This window comes from Triturus cristatus, chromosome 3_2, assembly GCF_964204655.1.
Source record: "Triturus cristatus chromosome 3_2, aTriCri1.1, whole genome shotgun sequence".
NCBI classification, from domain to species: domain Eukaryota; kingdom Metazoa; phylum Chordata; class Amphibia; order Caudata; family Salamandridae; genus Triturus; species Triturus cristatus.
Genome location: NC_140584.1, coordinates 1,197,505,882 through 1,197,522,717, shown reverse-complemented (window position 1 = coordinate 1,197,522,717; position 16,836 = coordinate 1,197,505,882). Strand labels below are relative to the sequence as shown.

At 48.6% G+C, this 16,836-nt stretch overlaps 1 protein-coding gene across 19 annotated transcripts in view; it reads left to right on the top strand.

Annotated features, from left to right (window-relative positions):
* STK16 (serine/threonine kinase 16) overlaps nt 1-16,836 on the top strand; it is a 142,158-nt gene that overhangs the window by 56,470 nt on the left and 68,852 nt on the right. For all 19 annotated transcript variants that reach the window (XR_014980108.1, XR_014980106.1, XR_014980110.1 and 16 more), the window contains one exon: nt 4,882-5,101. Coding sequence is in view for 13 of the 19 variants with exons in the window: in XM_085650136.1 (XP_085506262.1) it covers nt 4,882-5,101 (220 nt within the window). In the remaining 6 variants the exon portion in view is untranslated. The remainder of the gene's footprint in view (nt 1-4,881; nt 5,102-16,836) is intronic.

The following is a 16,836-nucleotide window of genomic DNA, read 5'->3' as shown; positions in this document are numbered from 1 at the left end:
GAGCGAGAGCCGGATAGGAAATGCCCTGTATGAAATAGTTGCGCTTGGCTATGGATACAAGAGCTGCACTGCCATGGCTGCTGAGCGAGAGCCGGATAGGAAACCCCTTGTGTGAAATTCTTGCGCTTGGCTCAAGATTCAAGAGCTGCAGTGCCAGGGCTGCTGAGCGAGAGCCACTTAAGAAATGCCCTGTATGTAATCCTTGTGCTTGTCTCTAGATACAAGAGCTGCAGTGCAAGGGCTGCTGAGTGAGAGCGGGTTAGGAAACTCCCTGTATGAAATCCTTGCACTTGGCTCCAGATACAAGAGCTACAGTGTCAGGGCTGCTGAGCGAGAGCCGTTAGGAAACGCCCTGTATGAAATCCTTGCGCTTGGCTCTAGTTACAAGAGCTGCAGTGCCAGGGCTGCTGAGCGAGTGCAGGTAAGGAAACGCCCTTTATGAAATCCTTGCGCTTGGTTCTAGATACACGAGCTGCAGTGCAAGGGCTGCTGAGCGATAGCAGGTTAGGAAACGCTCTGTATGAAATCCTTGCGCTTGGCTCTAGATGCAAGAGCTGCAGTGCCATGGCTGCGCATCGAGAGTCACTTAGGAAACGCCCTGTATGAAATCCTTGCGCTTGGCTCTAGATACAAGAGAAGCAGTGCCACGGCTGCTGAGCGAGTGCAGGTTAGGAAACGCCCTTTATGAAATCATTGCGCTTGGCTCTAGATACACGAGCTGCAGTGCCAGGGCTGCTGAGCGTGTGCAGGTTAGGAAACGCCCTTTATGAAATCCTTGCGCTTGGCTCTAGATACACGAGCTGCAGTGCAAGGGCTGCTGAGCGAGAGCAGGTTAGGAAACGCTCTGTATGAAATCCATGCACTTGGCTCTAGATACAAGAGCTGCAGTGCCGTGGCTGCTGAGCGAGAGCCAGTTGGGAAATCCTGTATGAAATGCTTGCTCTTGGCTCTAGATACAAGAGCTGCAGAGCCATAGCTGCTGAGCGAGAGCTTGTTAGGAAACGCCCTGTATGAAATCCTTGCGCTTGGCTCTAGATACAAGAGCTACAGTGTCAGGGCTGCTGAGTGAGAGCCGTTAGGAAACGCTCTGTATGAAATCCTTGCGCTTGGCTCTAATTACAAGAGCTGCAGAGCCAAGGCTGCTGAGCGAGTGCAGGTTAGGAAACGCCCTTTATGAAATCCTTGCGCTTGGCTCTAGATACACGAGCTACAGTGCCAGGGCTGCTGAGCGACAGCAGGTTAGGAAACGCTCTGTATGAAAACCTTGCGCTTGGCTCTAGATACAAGACCTTCAGTGCCAGGGCTACTGACCGAGTGCAGGTTAGGAAACGCCCTGTATGAAATCCTTGCGCTTGGCTCTAGATACAAGAGCAGCAGTGCCACGGCTGCTGAGCGAGTGCAGGTTAGGAAACGCCCTTTATGAAATCATTGCGCTTGGCTCTAGATACACGAGCTGCAATGCCAGGGCTGCTGAGCGAGTGCAGGTTAGGAAACGCCCTTTATGAAATCGTTACGCTTGGCTCTAGATACAAGAGCTGCATTGCCATGGCTGCTGAGCGAGAGACGGTTAGGAGACTCCCTGTATGAAATCCTTGCGCTTGGCTCTAGATACAAGAGCTGCAGTGCCATGACTGCGCAGCAAGAGCCGGTTAAGAGACGCCCTGTATGAAATCCTTGTACTTTGCTCTAGATTCAAGAGCTGCAGTGCGTTGGCTGCTGAGCGAGAGCCGGATAGGAAATGCCCTGTATGAAATCCTTGCGCTTTGCTCAAGATTCAAGAGCTGCACTGCCATGGCTGCTGAGCGAGAGCCAGTTAGGAAATCCTGTATGAAATCCTTGCGCTTGGCTCTAGATACAAGACCTTCAGTGCCAGGGCTGCTGAGCGAGTGCAGGTTAGGAAACGCCCTGTATGAAATCCTTGCGCTTGGCTCTAGATACACGAGCTGCAATGCCAGGGCTGCTGAGCGAGTGCAGGTTAGGAAACGCCCTTTATGAAATCGTTACGCTTGGCTCTAGATACAAGAGCTGCATTGCCATGGCTGCTGAGCGAGAGACGGTTAGGAGACTCCCTGTATGAAATCCTTGCGCTTGGCTCTAGATACAAGACCTGCAGTGCCATGACTGCGCAGCAAGAGCCGGTTAAGAGACGCCCTGTATGAAATCCTTGTACTTTGCTCAAGATTCAAGAGCTGCACTGCCATGGCTGCTGAGCGAGAGCCAGTTAGGAAATCCTGTATGAAATCCTTGCGCTTGGCTCTAGATACAAGACCTGCAGTGCAAGGGCTGCTGAGCGAAAGCCAGACAGGAAATGCCCTGTACGAAATCCTTGCGCTTGGCTCTAGATACACGAGCTGCAGTGCAAGGGCTGCCGAGCGAGAGCAGGTTAGGAAACGCTCTGTATGAAATCCTTGCGCTTGGCTCTAGATACAAGAGCTGCAGTGCAAGGGCTGCCGAGCGAGAGCAGGTTAGGAAACGCTCTGTATGAAATCCTTGCGCTTGGCTCTAGATTCAAGAGCTGCACTGCCATGACTGTGCAGTGAGAGCTGTTAGGAAGCACCCTGTATGTAATCCTTGCGCTTGGCTCTAGATTCAAGAGCTGCACTGCCATGACTGTGCAGTGAGAGCTGTTAGGAAGCACCCTGTATGTAATCCTTGTGCTTGGCTCTAGATTCAAGAGCTGCACTGCCATGACTGTGCAGTGAGAGCTGTTAGGAAGCACCCTGTATGTAATCCTTGTGCTTGGCTCTAGATTCAAGAGCTGCACTGCCATGACTGTGCAGTGAGAGCTGTTAGGAAGCACCCTGTATGTAATCCTTGTGCTTGGCTCTAGATTCAAGAGCTGCACTGCCATGACTGTGCAGTGAGAGCTGTTAGGAAGCACCCTGTATGTAATCCTTGCGCTTGGCTCTAGATTCAAGAGCTGCACTGCCATGACTGTGCAGTGAGAGCTGTTAGGAAGCACCCTGTATGTAATCCTTGCGCTTGGCTCTAGATTCAAGAGCTGCAGTGCCATGACTGTGCAGTGAGAGCTGTTAGGAAGCACCCTGTATGTAATCCTTGTGCTTGGCTCTAGATTCAAGAGCTGCACTGCCATGACTGTGCAGTGAGAGCTGTTAGGAAGCACCCTGTATGTAATCCTTGTGCTTGGCTCTAGATTCAAGAGCTGCACTGCCATGACTGTGCAGTGAGAGCTGTTAGGAAGCACCCTGTATGTAATCCTTGTGCTTGGCTCTAGATTCAAGAGCTGCACTGCCATGACTGTGCAGTGAGAGCTGTTAGGAAGCACCCTGTATGTAATCCTTGCGCTTGGCTCTAGATTCAAGAGCTGCACTGCCATGACTGTGCAGTGAGAGCTGTTAGGAAGCACCCTGTATGTAATCCTTGCGCTTGGCTCTAGATTCAAGAGCTGCACTGCCATGACTGTGCAGTGAGAGCTGTTAGGAAGCACCCTGTATGTAATCCTTGCGCTTGGCTCTAGATTCAAGAGCTGCAGTGACATGACTGTGCAGCGAGAGACAGTTAGGAAAGACCCAGGGTGAAAGTCCTGAGCCTTTATCTTGAGCCAGTAGCTGCAGAAACAAAGTCTCCTAGGAAGGTCCCTGCATGAAAGCCTGCTGCCTGGCTTTTCATCCAAGAGCTGCACTACTGTAACTGTTGATGGAGAACCAGTAAACGTAGCTCCAGGCCTCTGTGGTATGGTTTCTGTTTCAAGGGCTGCACTACGCTAGCAACAGATGGAAAGCTATTAAATGAAGTCCAGGTATTGAAGCCTGGTTTCTAGCTCATGATCTATGCATGACACGGACACTCGGTGTGTCAGTCCGGATGCAAGGACTTCACTTCTGTACCTCTGGGTAGAGAGCCAATAAACACTGTCCCGGTCTCCAGGCCTGGTGTCTCTGTCCCGGTGCAAGGGCTGCACTGCTTTACCCCTTGATAGAGCGCCAATAAATGCTGTCCTGATATCCAGACCTTGTGTCTCAGTACTGATGCAAGGGCTTCTCTCCCCTACCCGTTGGTAGAGAGCCAATAAACACTGTCCCGATCTCCAGGCCTGGTGTCTCCGTCCCAATGCAAGGGCTGCACTGCTCTATCCCTTGATAGAGCGCCAATAAATGCTGTCCTGATCTCCAGACCTTGTGTCTCAGTACTGATGCTAGGTCTTCGCTCCTCTGCCCCTTGATAGAGAGCCAATAAACACTGTCCCGATCTCCAGGCCGTCTCAGTCCCAAATCCAAGGGCTTCACTTCTTACCCCCAATAAACACTGTCCCGGTCTGCAGACCTGGTGTCTCCGTCCCGATGTGAGGGCTTCACTCCTCTACCCCTTGATAGAGAGCTAATAAACACTGTCCTATCTCCAGACCTTTTGTTCAGTCTAATGTTTAATCTTTGCGTTACATGAATGATACCAAAGCTTGTTTTGCCATGGAGTTGAGGTTCAACTAGGTGATGCGTTACTAGTCCTTTGCTGACAAAAGGGGGATGAACACGCATTGATCTCTGCAGCAGTGGCACAGCCCAGAGAGCTAGTTTAAAAGGGTGTTGCACATACCCCCTTTACCCAGGGTTTTCTGCTGGAGGTTGTTGTCTGGCTGCAGCTAGGGGTTCAGGCTCAGCCCCTCTGGGTACTTCTTAAACTACAGAGCTTCTTTTGTAGGGTGTCTTGCTGAAGATTGTCGGGTGGTTGGCGAGTGGGTGGATCACAAGGGACCCAACAACTTCTAATGGCAGGAAGAGAAGCCACCCATCACACGTGACTGTAAGGGGCAGAGGTGGCGTCCCACGCCTTCTTCCTAGTAAATAGGTAGGGTAGTACTAAATTTGGTAAGAGTATTCTGCAAGCTTGAATTGTTCCAAACATTTTGCTGGTGTCTTGCAGTGGCTTCAGCTATGTGGACCTGGTGGAGGGAATTCACGATGGACGTTTCTACGCCTTGAAGAAAATTCTCTGCCATGACCGAGATGGCCGGAAGGAGGCTCTGCAGGAGGTGGAGATGCACCAGCTCTTCGACCATCCCAACATCCTGCGCTTGGTGGCACATAGCGTGGTGGAGAAGGGGCCCAAGTGGGAGGCCTTGCTCCTACTCCCCTTTGTACAGGTAAGAGAGGGAGCGACGCTGATCCTGGTGGATGAGAGTGAAGGCTTCGCTGGTGAAGTTTAGCCTGTAATGGGGTGGGGGCTCTGAAAGGATTGATGGTCATTCGCTAGAATGGGGCTTACTGCAGAGGTGCATAGGGGAAAATGGAGTGGGGCAGAAGAGAGCTGATGGGCAGCAGAGAGGAGGCTGAAACTGTAGGAGCAGAATAGGGTTCCTGGCCCAGCAAGGCTCGGCTGCGGAGGGTGTAGAGGGTGGCACAGAGGAGCGGTGTTGGACAGGTGGGGCAGGATGGAAGAGGGTCTAGCAGAGATCGGTGAGAACCAAGGCTGCAGAGGAAAGTCTAGCGGCTGTGAAGAGATGCAGCGCTGTGGGTGGAGAGCTGGACAGCTGGCAGTATACGAGGGCAGCGTGTCCTGGGACTCTGCTTGTGAGAGCAAGGAGCTCTCGGAGGCACATATTGGAGTTTATGAAGGGCTGTTTCTGTGGATGCAGGGATATGGATGTCAAAGCTCAGACCACGGACTGAGGTTAAGCGCTGAAGGATAGATGTCTGAAGACTCTGGTGTGAAGAGATGGCGAGCACTGGTTGTCAGTGACCAGGGGTGGGTTGGGCAGCGGATGTTCAAGGTAAATGAGTGGTAACAAAAGCTTATATAGCTGCTCCTGTACAAGATGTAATGTGGTAACATTAAACTGGAAAAAATGCAAGTAAAATGACTACAAAAATTTATAAATGAGGAGCAGTAAAATGTTGACACTGAGCTGGAAAAGGCGGAGTTGCACGCTGTGTTGGTACTGTACATTGACATGTGTTCCAGGGCCGCCAATACTGCACAACAATTGCTTAACCAAGGGACACCCTTTAGGAACTGGAGCAAAGGTGTGCAGTCCGAGGCCTTAAATAGGTGGTAAATGTTAGAAATTCAACTACAGTAAAACGGGTAACTATATCCTATGCTATTCATTTAATTGGTAGAGAAATGATCTGTTCAATAAACCTGAGTACTAGCATGGTCCTGACGCAGTTCGGTATTTGAGCAATGAATAGGGACTCGTATCAGGTTCTCCCACACTGACTGTGACCTGATTGGATGAGTCATAGATAGCCTTTGCATTATAAGGTCGGATAGTGGTAGATGCTGCAACAGTAAGGCCCTTCCTTGCTTCTTGCACTCATTGAGAAGTACACAGATGAAGAGAGACATTACAAGGCGTTCTAAATGAACCCACATCATTCGGTACACTCTTGAGGTGTCTTCCTTCTAGCACGCACATTCCGTACACTCAGTAGCCAGGTTGTCGTAGTCTAGTTTGGGTTGATGGGAATATGCACCATTTGATGGTGACGGATGCCCGCGGATGGATCCCAGTGCTTCATTTGTAAAAAGATTAAGTGCCAGGGTTCTTCTAAGGGGGCCCCTGCAGCCAGTACCACGCATAGCCCTGCCAGCGCTGCCAATGACAGTACCAACATAACACCTAACCATCACACTCCTACAAGTGTCACAATTCAGACGATTTGAGGCCACACAGAGCTATAATAACGGCATGAGAGGGTTGTATTATTCATTTTCAATGTGATTTGACTTAATAAACACGTTTGTTGTGCTCATTTCAAAATTACACAGACCGCGCCACCATGTGGTGGACTGTCACTAGAGATGGTGCTGTCAATTAAGTTCTAGTGCCGAACACCGGAAATCACAGTCGCAAATTAAGCATTGGCGAATCCCTTCATTAGCATAAGTCACAATGAGACTGATGTGAAACAGACATGCCACTCACAAAACAAGCAAAGGAAGCCAGTGATAGTGGACTGGATGCACTCTTCTGTGGTAGGGTCAAAAAGCAGCCTCCCCAGCAGGGGCAGTTCCCTCATCAGCATAGTAGATAGATATTCACTAAACTTGACATACATACAATACTGCTTTATGAAGGAAGTCTGCATTGGAGGTATTCCTTGACTAGGTCTCTCTCCTCTCTTCGACTGCCGAGGGATTTGTGTCTAACTCTTTAAAACTGCTCCTTCTGTGGATAGTACCTGCCGGACAATACCTGCCGGACAATACCTGCCGGGCAATACCTGCCGGGCAATACCTGCCGGGCAATACCTGCCGGGCATTACCTCTGCCGGGCATTACCTCTGCCGGGCATTACTTCTGCCGGGCATTACCTCTGCCGGGCATTACCTCTGCTGGGCCTTACCTCTGCCGGGCACTTCCCCTGCCGAACACTTCCCCTGCCGAACACTTTCCTCTGCCGGACACTTCCTCTGCCGGACACTTCCTCTGCCGGACACTTCCTCTGCCGGACACTACCTCTGCCGGACACTACCTCTGCCGGACACTACCTGCCTCTTAGTGAATCTAAGATGACTAGAGTCTTAGGTCCAAGACTTTGAATGGGAGAGGAAGCGGGGGGGCCAGCTGACTGAGCAGTAGTGTGTGTAGGAAGAAATGTTTTTTTTAATCATGCTATTTTCCTTAAAGTTACCCGCCAATCAGAGGAAATAACTGTCAGATAAGGTCTGTGTAAAACAGGGTTGGGCACCTTTCTGTTTCCAGCCAATTGCATAGAGAGCTGTAAGTGCATAAATTAACTTGGCTGGTACATTAGATCTCCATCTCTGGGATCTTGCGTACATTTACCGGCTTCTCATTATCCTCTAATGTCTGTTGAGGGAGGATATTAGAAAATATGTTCTCTACCTTTTTCCAACAATTTGTAGAGTTCCTTATAATCCATAATATATTTCAGTCATAGTTGTAAGCTTTCTGTCCACCTGCCTCTCCTTAGAAACGTTAGCTTCCCACCTAGATCTGGCTCCTGGCCTCCAGCTCTTTCTCTCCTCTTCACTCATAGCCTAATCGGCAAATAACCGCTGCCCGCTTACTCCTGCAGAACCCCCTCAGGCTAGGTCCCCCTTCAACCTCCTGTTTCATGAGTTCATTATCCTGTAATCACTTCCTCATGATATGAAATTCTCCTTTCCATGTCCTGCTCCAACACCCACATCTTTCACCGCTCTCTGCAGGTGAATAGTCACCATCCCCTTCCTGCCAGTATTGTGCTCACCTCGTGGTCTCTGCTGTCCAAACTCACTCCACCCCCAACTTACTAAAAGCTGTCCTAACCTTGGCTTTCAGTGAATCTAGGGGTCTATGCTCCTTTACCCACACTGCTCTCAACCCAGGGTTGTCCACACCGTTTTGAATGGTAGGACCTGCAGGTCTCCACGCTTTTTCCTTCACTGTCCCTGAGCAGATATCCACCAGTCCATTCCAAACACAAGTGCACGCATGCATAAACACCTCTGCAAGGCCTTAATCAAATACTGTCAAATAAAGTTATGCATACCTGCATGCGTCCCTCAACCTTGCATAATCTCTTCACATTTACTGATCACTACTTGCTACCTGAGCCAGTCTTCGAAGAAACTAGAATCTCTGCTGTGCCGACCTGCACGGCCATCACAAAATCATCTTCTCTCTAAATGACTCCAACACTTGTTTCAGGAAATGTCCAGCCTGCCAGAGCTTCCCAAAGCAGCATTCACTGCCCCAGAACCACAGCTGCCTCGTCGTCGTCTACCTTTTCTCATAATTCCAAAGGCCTAAGGCGGCATCTGATGTGATGGAGAGTGCTTCTGGGAAGTCTAACATGAGGGGTCATATTTAAAACATTAAACACACTGAACCTTCTGTTTCGTGGAGCTCTTGTCGGGCATCTCTCATGGACGTTTTTATGACTTAATTTGGTTTTCGCCTTTTACGTCATGACCTGAAAAACCACACGTAACCCCTAACACAGATCCTGCATTTCTTGGGTCCAGCCCTGATTGAATTCTGTTATCGCATACACTGCGAAGACTTGGTCTGCGAACCCTGATTAGTTTAGCTGTCTAACCAGAGAAAGGAATCGCTTGGAGCTTCTAGACTGGATGGTAGTTTGACGGGCTAGATGGTACTCAAGATAAAATCTGCAGGATACCTCTTCTACTCCAACCAACCACAGATTCCCTGATTTAAAAAATAAGGGTCAGACTGGCACATCATGGGCATCTCTCTGGAATGCTCTCCAGGACCACCCTTTGTTCTTTAAAAAAAATACTGTAGGCAACCTTTCCACAGAGCATCTCTCTAGCCATTCGGCATTCTCTCTGCCTGTTTTCGATTCTGCAGTCTGCCAGTCTCACGCCAGCTGTGGCTGCTATTATGCTAACTTTGTGGCATGTAGGTCAGTACACATCTTCTTGTGCATTCTGGCTGGCAGTGTGTTCCTCTGTTCATTTTTTAAGGAACGTATATTGTGTATTTAATGTTTCCTAAATTGCCTCTTTTCTGGTTCCGTAAGGTTGTGTGGTAAAAGGTTCAGTAGAAAAAGTTACTGCACTTCAGTACCGATCTTTCAGGTGAATCCTCTACCTGCAGAGTCCTCACATTTTGAATGTCCAAGCGTCAGACTGGATCTTGAAACTTTCCAGTAGTTCTCTGCGTCACTAGGTGGCACTGGCTCTATCTCTGTGTCGGTAACCACACCAGTGTTGTAATGCCACTGGAGCCATAAAGCATCCCTACTGGGGTCCTGGCGTCAGTTTCTCATCGAGCTTTTCAGCTTCTTCAAGGCAAACAGGATGAGATTCACATATCAGTAAAGTGAGGTACAAAATACAAACTTGGAACCTTATTAAGATCATTCTGTTAGGAAACCAGTCTCCAAGAAAGGTAGTGGATGAGACCTTTGAGGAATCTGCAGGGAGATAGAGTATCCGCCAGAAAGACTGTTACCAAAGGCAAGTAACGTTCTCTTCTGACGGATACTTCTACCTGCAGAGTGTGAGAAGTTGGCCTGGTATATGCTGTCCACTAGTTATAGTGCCACCTTTATTGAAAGCTATCCTAGTGGTAGCTAAGGAGAGCAGCCTTCAGGCTAAGTCTTGAAGGAGTGTAAAGCAGCTTGGTTTACCAGATTATAACCTCTTGAATAACTAAATGAAAGGAGAACCACACAAGGTGTATATATATATATATATATATATATATATATATATATATATATATATATATATATATATATATATATATATATATATATATATATATTATGCATTTATTTCTAAACACTCTCTACTAACCTCTTTTTGAAGTTAGAGAGCAAGGCACACAATAATACAGTTATTAAATGACAGTAAATAGCACAATATACAATGGGCCCCAGCGGGAGACCAAACCATATATTAAGAAAGTGGTATAAGAACCACGACTTGACTAGACACAGTGGCTAGAGCACGTAGAATCGCTGGGACCCCAAGGAACCACCCAAGGCAGTGACACAGGAGACCCACGGATGACGTGTGCAGTGTGAAAACACAGCCGCGAGCCCCGTACAATTCAATAGGAAACTCGCGGTTAGAATTTTAAAGAATAAGGACACTTAGGAGAAGACTTTGAGCGAACCCCTTTACTCTTAGAGTGTTCTAGGGCCAGCACCCATAGGAGCACCGGAGTACTCGTGTTACCTCACCCAGGGAAGCCGGGTGCATAGGTGTCAAATGGTGTCGGGAATCGTCGTTGATTTCAATGACGATGTGCTGCAAAGTGCTGCTGCTGTGGAAAGGAGAAGTGTCCAGTGTGATCCAAGCCTGGATCGAAGATGTGAAGAACCTGAAAGCAAAAGGGACAGAGTCTGGTTCACTTGCCAGTGAACAGGGGCGCGATAGACTAATGCCCACCGATGTTGGGTGTTTCAGGTGCGAAGAGGTGAAGCTAGACTCCACTGCCACGGGGACCAGGAGGCGTCAACGATGACCACATTCCACAGGCGAGCTGTCCCGTGAAGGATGTTGAGTGCTGGGGGGTCAGTTTCCGGATAGGAGACCAACAAGCCTTGGCAACGGCAACCCACGCGGTGAGAGAAAAATGGCTTCGGTGTGGACCAGCAAGGTCCTGTGGACTCCCCAAGCGATTGAGAGTCAGGGCATGTCTGACTTTCAATGGGCTTACCTGGTTGCTCCAAAGTACCCTTCTCAGGGACCCACAAGTCGACGGACAAGCGATCGCGAAGGGACCACAAGAGGAATCACTAGATACCACCCCACCGGTCACTCGAGGAGTGTAGGCCAGCAATCTTTGGTGGAATCACTGCTCGGGGTCTGGACTACAAGTAGCCCAAACCACAGCCTCAGTGATCGCCAAGAAGCATATGCTGCTCAAATGGTCGCGGTGTCCAGGGAATCAGGTTGCACGGTCCCCACAAGGGCTTTGGATCTCAGTGTTGCTGAGAGCACGGATCTGCCTCGGGGAAGCTTGGAAACCCACCTCCTGTGTTGCAAAATCATCGGTGTCCTTCGGGAGCAGCGTCAATGCAAACCGGACAGATGCGTCTTTAGTGCCTGCCTTGCAGGGGAGTAACTCCTTTACTCCAAGGGAGATTCTTCGGTCATCCAACGTCGTGTAGATTCTGTAGCAGAGTTTCGTCCGGGTAAATCTAAAGTCCTGTAGTCAGGGGTTCCTACTTTATACCCAAGGAAGGGTTGGGACAAACTCTGGGGACCCACCTATGGGAGGGTTAGGACAGAGGGGTGGCGACACCTATGTCCTTTGTCCAGATTCACGCCAGAGCAAGGGCTGAGTGCCCCTGCAACCGGTTTGAGCTGGACTATGCACAGGGACACCAAATGTGCCCCCAGTGCAGACATTATACATTAAAGCACTCTTGGAGTGCACCCACCCATCCCCAATACACTAAAGCCTGTCTGGGAGGTGGTTACATCTCCTTGTGACAGGAAACCTATTGTCCAGGCCTCCCCTGCCGGAATTTCGTCCAGCAGCAGGAGGGCAGACTCATGTCTGTGGCTGGCAGCATCCATTTTGTGATGCCAGGGTCTGTGAAGCTGGTACCGGGTGTACCAGTGCTGTCACGTTTCTCCCTCTAGTAGGGTGGAATCATACCTCCCACACCAGTTACTGGTGTGGAGGTATGATTCCAAGGTGTTTGACACCAAACACAACATGTTTCCATGCAGCCATTCCAAAGTTAGAATTTACCGCGAGGTTATAATGCACTTAAGAGTATATGGTTTGGCTACATCACAAACAACCCTGGAATAAAGGTTCCGAAGGCTGCAGAGGGGCTCTGCTCATGTATGGGTACCCTTTCACATAAAACCCAGCACCCAGCCTTCAAGATTGATAAGGCCTGCCATAGGGGTGACTGATAGGTTTATATGTGCAGTGATATGGAGAGATATAGGGAACCTACATCTCAGTAAAGGGTGCATACACCACCTTACACAGGCTGCAGTAGCAGACCTGTGGTGTCATTTTGGAGGGCTTCCTAGGGGTGGCATAATGCATGCTGCAGCTCCTGGTAGGCCTCTGGGGTACCTATGCCCTGGGTACATAGTATACCATATACTAGGGACTTATAAGGTGTGGGTGAGTAGGATCTGCACTTATGTTGCCCCCACTTCTTTTCTGATGTTAACACTGGTTTCTGGCTATAGTCTGGCTGGGACCCTGCTAATCAGGGACCCAGCCTCTCTGTTCTCTAAACAACTTGGAGTGCATATTAGATGCACTAGTGATTGGATACTGTGGTACCTTATGAGCCCCTAGTATATGGTACCTTAGGTACCAAGGGCATAGGTACTTCACAGGCCTACCAGGGGCTGAAGCATGTATTATGCCACCCCTGGGAAGCAGACTAAATATGACACCACAGGCCTGCTACTGCAGCCTGGGTGAGGTAGTGTTAGCACGACTCACTGAGATATAGGTTCCCTATATCTCTCCTTACACACACATATAAACCTATCAGTCACTCCTAAGGCAGGCCCTATCAATCCAGAGGGCAGGGTGCTTGCTTTCCATGTGAGGGGGTGCCTCTGCCTGAGCAGGGCCACTCTGCAGCTCTCAGAGTCCATTCTCTGTGGCTGTTTGTGGATGTAGTTAAACCATATACTCTTAAGTTGCTTATAACCTCTCGGTTAATGCTAACTTTGGGATGGCTGCATCAAAACATGTCGTGTTTGGTGTCAAACGCTTTGGAATCATACCCCCACATCAGTAACTGGTGTGGGAGTATGATCCCACCCTTCTAGAGGGATAGACATGTGAACATCCTGTGGAAACACGGTAGAATCCTGAAAGAACCCTGGCATCACAAAATGGATACCACCAGCACAGACACTGGGCTGCCCTCCTGCTGCTGACCGAAACTCGCAGTGGAGGAGGCCCAACAATAGGCATCCTGTCACAGGGAGGTGTCACCACCTTCCAGACAGGATTTAGTGTATTGGGGCTGGGTGTGTGCACTCCTAGAGTGCTTTGAAGTCCTGCACTGGGGGACCAGTAGGCTCCTCTGTGCATATGCCAGCTCAAACCGGTAGGAGGGGTCTTAGAGCTAGTCCCTCCCTTCCTTGTAGTATAAGTTAGGGAACCCTTGCCATTGCAAACTAGATATCCCTGGACGACGCTCTGAAGAAGAATCCTGGACCTTCGACGTTCCACTACCTTCGGCAGACTGAATAATCTCCCTTGAAGTCAAGGAGTGACTCCCCTGCTTGGCAGGCACCAAAACTTTGAATCAACGGTCGCAAACTTTCCCGCTCCCGCCGGAGTCCGAAGTCCCTGCAGCCTCGGAAGTAGATTTCCTGACTTCTCCAACACCATTGTGAGTCCCCAGCGAAGCTGAGGCAAGTGGACCCCACGAGTTACGAGGAACTGCAATACCTGGGTACCGGGCACTATTTTCGAGTGCAACCCCTTCACGACGTTCTACGAACTTGTGCATTGGACCACGTGTGGTCCAAGCCTCCAGCAGGATTTCCACCGAAGATCAGAGGCCTACCTTGTCCCGAGTGACCGTGGGCTCCTGTTGAGGGAATCCTCCCGAGGCGTCTTCGCGATCCCTTGCTGGTTGGCTTGTGGGTCCCCAGAAGACTTTTCTACAAAACCAAAGGGCTTCCCTGGTTGCTCCAGGTCTGCGCTGACTTACCCTCGCTGGGTGAGTCCCTCAGACCTTGCTGGTCTGCACCGCTGACTTTTTACACTTCCCACAAGACTTGCTGTTACCAAGGCTTGTTGGCTCCAATCTGGTCACCGACACCACAGTAAGCTGCAGACTTCGTGGGACACGCCGAATCCAGCTCCTGGTCGTCGTCGACGCCTCCTGGACCTCGTGGCTGAAGAGTCAAGACACCCGTGATCACCTGAAATCACCCGACGACTGTGGGCATCCAGCTTCCTGGCCCCGGGTCACTGGCAAGTGACTTTGAACACTGTCTCCTCTGCTTTCAGGTCTTCTTTCTTCTGAATCCAGCCTTGGATTCCACCGGACACTTCTTCTGTCTTCACAAGCAGCAAGTCTTCTTTGGCTCCCATTGAAAACGCCGCCGCGACCCGACGCCAAAAGACACCTATGCACCCGGCTTCCCTGGGTGAGGTAACTCCTGCACTACGGTGCTCCTGTGTGTGTTGGCTCTAGAACTACTTACCATGTAAGTGACTTGCTTGTAGACTCTCCCGAAGTAACCTAGAACTTTAAAATTCCAACCGCGACTTGCTCTATTGAAGTCTATTGGGATCCGTGGCTGTGTTCTCACACTGCATGCGTCTCTCGTGGGTCCTGAACTTTCCTGCCTTGGGTGGATTAGTGAGGCCCAGCGCTTCTGAAGGCCCTAGGCCTTGTCCCCTCGCAAGTCGATAATCCTAAACTTATTTTTTAGTATATGGTCCGGTACGCCCCTAGGGCCCCAGCCATATTTGTGCTTAGCTTGTTGTGAAACGTTGATTTGTGCATATGTTCCTGACTTCTAATCTCATAAAGAGATTAGTAGAGTGTGTCTAGTAATAAATACATATATATTTGATATATATACCTGTGTGGTGTCCTTTCATTTTGTAATTCAAGAGATTATAAGGTAAAACAAGCTGCTTTATATTCCTCAGAGACTTAGCCTGAAGGCTGCTCTCCACAGCTACCACTAGGATAGCTTTCTTTAAAAGGTTGTCTTAAACCTATCTACCATAAGAGTCGAATTGTACTGGTGCAAGGTGGCCACTTTAACTAGTGACCAGCATATACCAGGCCAACTTCTCACATAAGGGTACGCCAGAATCCAATCTGGAGTGTACCTAAAGTACATTGAGTCAATTTAAAGGGAAAAGCAGCTAGACTGGGGTTCTGGATAGCAGGATCCCAGCCGAACTAAGTCGAAAACCAGCAAAACACCAGAAAAAAAATGGGGGCAACCATGCAGTCAGATTTCACCTTCCTACTTAGAGTCCTCACCTGTCGAATAGATTCCTCAAGCAATGTCCAACTGGGAGGTAGGGATTAGATGGCTGAGCACACAGTGTCCTTTCCTCTGTACCTCTGAATCTAATGGGTAGTGTTCTGCAATGGTGTGAATAGAAGCTCAGTTGGCCCCTTTGCAGATCGCTACCATGAGGACTCTCCTCCCCAGAGCTGAAGTTGAAGCTTTCACCCTGGTTGAATGAACTCTGATCCTCTGTGGAAGTTCTTTGCATGCCAGGACTGAACATATCTTGATCTAGGCATAACACATCTTGATCAAGGTATAACACCTCTTGATCAAGGCATAACACCTCTTGATCAAGGCATAACACCTCTTGATCAAGGCATAACACCTCTTGATCAAGGCATAACACCTCTTGATCAAGGCTTAACACCTCTTGATCAAGGCTTAACACATCTTGATCAAGGAACACATCTTGATCAAGGAACACATATTGATCAAGGCTTAACACATCTTGATCAAGGCTTAACACATCTTGATCAAGGCATGATATATCTTGATCAAGGCATGACATATCTTGATCAAGGCTTAACACATCTTGATCAAGGCTTAACACATCTTGATCAAGGCTTAACACCTCTTGATCAAGGCTTAACACCTCTTGATCAAGGCTTAACACCTCTTGATCAAGGCTTAACACCTCTTGATCAAGGCTTAACACATCTTGATCAAGGCTTAACACATCTTGATGAAGGCTTAACACATCTGTGATCAAGGCATAACACATCTTGATCAAGGCATAACATATCTTGTTCAAGGCTTAACACATCTTGATCAAGGCATAACACATATTTTTTTTTTTTTGTAACTTTTCCGTCTGTATTCATCCATATTTATTTTGTGTTTTGTGTAAAAATTAAGTTTTAAAACTGTACATTTCCATATTTATTTAACTGTTCGCGCACTCATACTTTGATGTTTGTCATGTTTTCACTATTTAAGCTACCAAATATTACATATTAATACATCCATTGGTAAATATTAGCATTATGCCACAAATGCATGTTGACAAAGGCCATTAATTAAAGAAATGTCATCCTGTTTTTTCATTTTCCATGCTGTCCATCTGCTCAGCTGTTGGGCTATAATGCATGAAAGACAGCACGGAGGTTCATTCAAAGAAGCACAATTTTCTGTATTTATCCCCCTCTAAAAATAAATGCAGACAGAAAACACATTGTTTTCTGTCTGTATTTATCTGTAAAAATCCGTAAAAATGGAAAACCGGGAGCCTTACACATATTTAAAGCAAGATGATCAATCTTGACAACATCCTCTTTTGTACAGTTGTTCCGTTTATCTTGCTTGTGTAGCAGATGAAAAGTTGACCATGAACCCGTACATCTTTGGTACAGTCAAAATACAAAGTGACTGCCTTGTCAGAGCCCACTCTGAGGCGCTTCTCCTTCTCCCT